Genomic DNA, 7,197 nt, shown 5'->3' with positions numbered 1-7,197 from the left:
GCTGAGATTTTAGGAATCCTTAAGGTAGTGTTTCCTGATTGCTGATGGTCATCCCAAAGTGTTATTATTCCTTTACTTACGATGTCAAGGCCTTTTCTCCATCTCACATTAATTTCATGGGATCCAGCTTTCTGGTTGTCAGAAAACAAACAGGTTAATTCAACATTTCCACTTTCCGGTACTAAGACTAAAGGGTCTGGTACATGAATTATAACTGCTGAGGCTACTAACTGACAAACAATCAGTATCAAGATGATCAGGGCTTTGTTCGGAATACCATCCGGGTGTCCGTTATGGGCTGCACCTCCCATCTCGTCGGTACCTTCTTCACCCTGGTGTAGTGTATCCAGTTATCAATCCCAGCGACCTTGACGGCGGTGTACGTGGTCATCAGCACTTGGTAGGGACCATTCCATGACTCCTTCAGAGGCTCCACGCTCCAATTTTTCACGTACACATGGTCTCCCGGCGAGATGTCATGAACTGGGTTCTCTAGTGGTAGCGGGCGGTTCCACTGCAAGGCTCCCCGTACAGCTGCAAGAGTCTTATTCAAAGATAACACATAATTTAATAATACCTGGTCTCCTGTCAAATGGGGGTCCCCCTGATAGGTTGCAGCATGATAAGCTTTACCATACAATACTTCATACGGACTGACTCCTATCCTCTCCCTGGGTTTTATTCGGATGCGCAATAATGCTATTGGCAGAGCTTGGGGCCACTGAACTTTGGCTTCCTGGCAAATCTTTTTCAACTGATTTTTCAATGTTTGATTCATCCTTTCTACCTGGCCACTAGACTGCGGTCTCCACGGAGTGTGTAAATCCCATCTAATCCCTAGCGCCTTGGCTACACCTTGAATGATTCCTGCCACAAAATGCGGTCCCCTATCTGATGACATTCCTAACGGGATTCCAAACCGGGGGATTATCTCCTTCAAAAGGGTTTTAACCACTTCCTTTGCCTGATTCGTGCGACAGGGAAACGCCTCCGGCCATCCTGAAAAGGTACATACATACACTAAAAGGTATTTATTACCTTGCGCTTTAGGCAGCTCCGAAAAGTCTATTTGCCAGTAGTCTCCGGGCTGTGGGCCTACCTTTAACCCTCCCATCTGAACCTGTTTTCGCACTAGGGGATTATTTTTCACACAAGTGGGACAGGTTGCATTAACCCGCTTTGCCATTGTTAACATCTGATTAGAGATTACCTCATTCTTTAAAAATTTTACCAAGGCCTCCGCTCCCCAGTGGCACTTGTAATGTTCAGTCTCCAAGATTGCTCGCATTATCTTCGCAGGTACTACTACCTGCCCGGTTGCTGTTACATACCACCCTTTGTCATTCTTCTGAGCTTTCACCAGGTGGGCCAGCTTCACGTCATCTGGTAGGTATGGAGGCTCATCTTTCATGTAGGAATCCGCCGGATTTCCCTTAGCTGGAATAAGAGCTGATTGAATCTTTATTTCCTTCGCCACTCTTTTAGCCGTTTTATCTGCCAATCGATTACCTTGGTATATCTTTCCATCTTCTTTTCGGTGTCCTGGCACATGCATTACTGCCACTGCCTCGGGTTCTCTTACAGCCTCTAACAGGAGTAGGATCTCGTCCCTATGTTTTATTGTTGACCCTTGAGACGTTAACAATCCCCGCTCTTTCCACAGAGCTCCATGTACATGCACCACCCCAAAGGCATATTTTGAATCAGTCCAAACATTGACCCTCTTTCCTTTGCTCAGTTCGAGGGCTCGAGTTAAGGCTCTAATTTCTGCTTTTTGAGCCGAGGTTCCAGGGGGAAGAGCCTTTGCTTCTATTACTTGAAGAGTTGTGACTACCGCATAACCCGCATACCTGGTGCCGTTCTCGACAAAGCTGGACCCGTCGGTGAACAACTCCCAGTCTGGGCTATCGATCGGTGCATCCTTCAAATCTTCTCTGCTTGCATAAACCTGCTCAATTATCTCCACACAGTCATGGACCAGTTCCCCTTCCTCTCGGTCCGACCTGAGGAATTCTGCTGGGTTTAAATGGGGTGTTATTTTCAGTTCTATATCATCTTGTTCCCGCAGCAACGCCTGATATTGCAACAGACGGCTGGATGAGAGCCAGTGACCTCCTTTTTGCTCTAAGACTGCAATTACCATATGGGGCACATATACTTCCAGCTTCCTTCCCAAAGTTAGCTTCCTTGCTTCTTGTATTAGCAGCACCGTTGCCGCTACCGCTCGCAGGCATCCTGGCCAGCCGGAGCTAACTGTGTCCAATTGTTTAGAGAAATACCCCACAGGCCGCTTCCATGGCCCTATTTTCTGTGTTAGTACCCCTAATGCCAACCTGTGTCTTTCAGTAACATACAGCTGGAAATCTTTGCTCAAATCTGGCAATCCCAGCGCAGGGGCTTCCTTTAAGGCCTGCTTTAGTTCTAGGAAGGCTTTTTCCTGTGCACGTCCCCAAGTCCAGTGCGCTTCTTTGAGGGCCTCATATAGGGGCCGTGCCAGCAGTCCAAAGTTCAGAATCCACAGCCGACACCACCCCACCATTCCAAGAAAGGATCGGAGTTCCTGATGGTTTCGGGGGACGGGTATGGCGCAGATAGCCGCTATGCGGTTAGTCCCCAATTTCCGCACCCCCTTAGAGATTTCACACCCCAAATAGACAACCTCTGTTCTTACCAGCTGTGCTTTGTCTCGCGAAACTCGATATCCTCCTTGTCCCAGCATGTTCAGAAGGCTTATGGTTAATTGGGAGCAGATGTCTCGTTCCGTAGCTGCTAGGAAAATATCATCCACATATTGGAGAACCACATAGAACATGCTTGGTACTGTTACCTGGGTTGTCTTCCACTCTTCTAGTTCCCGAGCTAGTTGGTTTCCAAAAATGGTAGGGGAGTTCTTGAATCCCTGTGGTAGTCGGCTCCAAGTCAGCTGCCTTTTTCGTCCTGTGTCCGGATTTTCCCATTCGAATGCAAAATATTTCCTACTTTCAAGTGCCAGTGGGATGCAGAAAAAGGCATCTTTTAAATCAATCACGGTAAACCATTCAAATTTCTCTGATACAGATGTCAACAAGGTATAAGGATTAGCAACTACGGGATGAATATCTTTGGTTATCTCATTTATTGCTCTTAAATCCTGCACTAACCTATACTTTCCATTAGGCTTTTTAACTGGAAAAATAGGAGTATTATATTCAGACTCACACTCCTGCAAAATGCCTAAATTTAGGTATTGATCAATAATTGGGGCTACCTCTCGCCTGACTTCAGGTTTGATTGCATACTGCTTCAGTCGTACCGGTTCTTTCCCCTCTTTTAGTTCTACTACTACTGGCTGTGCTGCTTTTGACTTTCCGGGGGTCCCAGTTTCCCATACCCAGGGAACTACAGCTTGCTCAATTTCTTCTGTAATGGGTTGGGGCTCTACCTCCTTAATAATGAACATTTTACCAATATTTTCTTCCGGAATTTCTAACTTGACCCTACCTCCTTCAAAAATAATTCTGGCCTGTAACATCGACAATAAGTCTCGTCCTATCAATGATTCAGGGCTATTTGGCATGTACAAAAATTGATGATCAAATTCCTTTCCCCCAAACTTTATATCTACTGGCCGAAGAAATGCCCTTTCTTCAATTTTTCCAGTAACCCCTACTACTTGTATCTTTGTGTCACTTAATGACCCTACCTGTGTATTAATTGCAGAATATGTGGCACCTGTATCTATTCTAAATTCTAACGGTTCTCCCTCTACTTCCATGATAACCTTGAGATCTCGGTCTAGTCAGCTCTGATTCTGATATTCCCCCATTACCAGCGCCTGGGCGACCTCTGCTGACGAATTCCCAAACTGCCTCGGAATTCCAATCCCACTATTCAACGGGCACTCATTTTTCCAATGTCCTTTATTTTTACAAAGGGCGCATTGGTCATATCCCAATCTCACCTGGCCCCCGCCACGACCCCTACCAAATCCTCCTCTGCCTCGAGCACGCCCCCTCCCATTACCTCTCCCCACAGCTTGCTGGAGTACTGCCAACATGCTAGCTTGTTGCTTCCTGACCGATTCCTTTTCCCGATTGTTATAGACCTTCCAGGCAACTTCCAACAATTTTTCTAAATTACGGGTATCCTCACCTTCCAGCTTCTGCAATTTCTTTCTAATATCCTCCTGGGACTGCCCCATAAAGATTAATGCCAATTGTAACCTTCCCGCCTCCCCCTCTACTTCCAGACTAGTATACCGTCTCGCAGTTTCCTTCAATCGTTCTAAGAAAGCAGAAGGGGATTCATTCTTTTCTTGTTTCACTGAATAAAGTTTGGACCAATTTACTGTCTTTGGAATGCCTGTTCTAACTCCTTCAATTAACAATTCCTGGTATTCCTTCAATGCTTGGTGTCCCCGTGCTGTATTGGGGTCCCATTCAGGGTCTTCCCTTGGTACTAATTCATTCAGAGTTCCATCCGCCACCCGCAACCTTATCATTTCTCTCGCCTTTTCCGTCATAGCCCGCAACACCATTTCCTTTTCAGTAGAGTCCATCAAGGTATCTAATAAAACCTGTAAATCATTCCAATCAGGGTTCTGAGTTTTTATTACCATTTTTACTACCCTGGCCGTACGGTCGGGATCCTCCCTATAAGATCCTGCAGATTGCTTCCAGATCATCAGGTCATTCGGGGAAAACGGAACTTTCACCATTACTCGATCTCCCTGGGGTCCCACCGCCTCTCTCAGCGGGGCCATTACGTGTGTTCCCCCCTCCCGGCCCCCTTTCTTAGAGACTAGGTGACCCCTTGTTCGTTTAGATATCGGGGTATGCCGTTTACTCTTGCCATCCCCTTTTTCCTTTGTTTCCCCACCCTCTGCTCCCTCTTCTTCCGAAGCGGTTTCAGGTGGGGGAGCGCTAGGGGAGACCAGTAGGGACACATCTTCCTCAGGGTCCTTATATTTAACTAGATAGTCCGCCTTTTGATCCCGATTCTCGCAACCCCGACACTTCTCATTTGCCACAGTTAGAACCATTATTCCACATTCCTTCTGCCAATCAGTTCTCCGTCCCAAGTAATAAAACAGATCCAAATATGGTATTTCTTCCCATTTACCATTATCCTGTAAATAATGCATCATTGGAGTAATAATATCATGATTCAGCGTCCCATTCCTAGGCCACTGCATTCCCACGGTGTCATATTGCGGCCAAACATGATTACAAAAATCAATCAACTTATCTTTAGCTAATTCTTGACCAAAATTCCCTTCTTTCCATTTCCTTATTAAACAACCTAGTGGTGAGTCCTCCGGGATTTCAATCCCTGCCGAGGATATTTTAAACCCTTTAAATGGCATTTTTTTTTTTTTTTTTTTTTTTTTTTTTTTTTTTTTTTTTTTTTTTTTTTTTTTTTACCCTTCTTTTAAGGCCTTTACCACTTTATATCCTTTACCACCTTATATCCTGCTAGCAGGTATTGATCCTACTCAACTTTCGTCGAGATTTACGGTCAATTTTTTTCCACCAACCTGGGACGTCCAAGCCCAACCGTGCGGATCGTAGGTCCGTCTTAATCGGCAGGCGTCTAAAATCCTTTAAGAATAAAGCACCTTTTGGGCTTACCTCGTAGTTGTCCGACAGGCGCGGGGTCGGGCACGGGTTGATGTCTCCCCAGAAATCACCTGGTGCCGGCGTGGAGTAGATCACCTCGCGAACCGCCCCAGCAACCTTCGGAGTCCTGCCGCGGTCGCCAGAAAACTGTTGCCCAACGAAGAGAAACACAAACCACAAAGTAGTTTATGCGGTGCTTTATTCGGGCCCGGGGACCCGGGGACTAGCGTCCCAAATCAGAATCCCACCGACCCTCATTTTCTTACAGGTTTTATACTATTTCTTACAGATTACATCATCAACGTACGTGCTATACATGACATTTCAGTTTAACATTAATCTTCTAATTTCTATAGACTATATCCCGTTCCCACAACACCTGCTTCCCTATCTCTATTTACACAAAGGCTCCCACCATAAATTCTATTCTTCTTTGACCACCGTGAGCACCTAACCGCGACGTCTTGGTCCGTTCCTCATGCTTCGTTTGTCAGCACATTCTTTCCTTGTACTTCTCCTAGCAACATGGCTAATTTCCAACAGCACTGCCCCAACATTGCTGCTTCCACATGTTTTTTATTCCACCAGCCTCACTGGCATGCAGCCTGTACTGTTACACCTAGTGCAGGGGCTGTGGTTTGGGTTAGGGTTAGGATAAGGCTTAGGGTTTGGGCAGGTTTTGGGGTTATGCTTAGGGTTAGGATTGAGAAAGTTGCAAAGCCCAGAGCTCCACCAACACTCCAGCTTCAAAAGGCATGCCAAGTCCAGCATGGTGCTGATCCAGTATTGCTCCCTCCACACCTTTCTCACTGCCACCAGCCTCACCCACATGCAGCTTTTATTGCTTGCCCTCGAGGAGCAGTTAGGCTTACGGTTAACTTTGAGAAAACATGAAATGCCAGAGCTCCAGGGAAATCGCAAATTCAAAAGCCATGTCAGAGCCTCCAAAGCTCTACCCCAATATTCCTCCCTCTACATGTTTCTCCTTCCTCTAACCTCACTCGCATGCGGCTTGTACTCTTTTGCATTAGACTGCGGTTGTGGTCAGGGTTGGGGTAAATGCAACAGGGTTAGTGTTGAGCAAACCACAAAGCCCAGAGCTCCAGGGACACATTAGCTGCAAAAGGCATGTCAGGACCATCACAGCGCTGCCCAGCATTCCTCCCTCCACACTCTTCTCCTTGCCACAAGCCTTATCCCCATGTAACTTTTACTGTTCTGCCTAGGGGTAGAGTTACACTTCGGGTTAGGTTTCTGAAAACATCAAAGCCCGGAGCTCCAGGGACACATTAACTGCAAAATGCATGCCAAGGCCAGCACATCGCTGCCCTAACACTTCTCCCTCAAAAATTTCCCTCTTGCCTCCTACCTCACTCCCATGCAGTCTTTGCTGTTCCATGTAGCGTTAAGCTTGCCTTTAGGGTTAGGGTTAAATTTAGGTTAGGTTAAGAGTTAAGGTAAGGTATGCGGTCAGGGTTAGTGTTTAGGGTTATGCTTAAGGTTAGGGTTGAGAAAACCACAAGGCCCAGAGTGTGGTGGTGTGAGAATTGTTTTTATTAAGTTATTAAGTTATTTTTGTAAGATTTTTAAGTTATTTTAT

General features: G+C 46.1%; 1 protein-coding gene across 1 annotated transcript; it reads right to left on the bottom strand.

Annotated features, from left to right (window-relative positions):
- Nucleotides 1-256: 256 nt before the first annotated feature.
- On the bottom strand, nucleotides 257-6,604 carry LOC131378758 (uncharacterized). Its single transcript, XM_058423939.1, has 6 exons — nucleotides 6,599-6,604; nucleotides 5,610-5,744; nucleotides 4,473-4,555; nucleotides 2,672-2,769; nucleotides 1,039-2,013; nucleotides 257-492 (listed from the first exon to the last, which is right to left on the bottom strand). Exons 1-6 carry the CDS (start codon nucleotides 6,602-6,604, stop codon nucleotides 257-259), a joined length of 1,533 nt encoding a protein of 510 aa, XP_058279922.1.
- Between the last annotated feature and the right edge of the window lie 593 nt (nucleotides 6,605-7,197).

This window comes from Hirundo rustica, chromosome W (genome assembly GCF_015227805.2).
Source record: "Hirundo rustica isolate bHirRus1 chromosome W, bHirRus1.pri.v3, whole genome shotgun sequence".
In the NCBI taxonomy this organism is placed as follows: Eukaryota; Metazoa; Chordata; class Aves; order Passeriformes; family Hirundinidae; genus Hirundo; species Hirundo rustica.
The sequence above is the reverse complement of the archived record's forward strand: the minus strand, read 5'-3'. Positions and strand labels throughout refer to the sequence as shown.

Bases quoted from the DNA above. Each gene is read 5' to 3' on its own strand.
- LOC131378758 (XM_058423939.1), bottom strand. The intron at 2,770-4,472 runs GTTGCGGGTGGC...ATATTTTCCTAG, and splicing joins AAGGCGAGAGAAATGATAAG to CAGCTACGGAACGAGACATC. The intron at 2,014-2,671 runs GTAAGAACAGAG...TAAACCCAGCAG, and splicing joins CGCGAGACAAAGCACAGCTG to AATTCCTCAGGTCGGACCGA.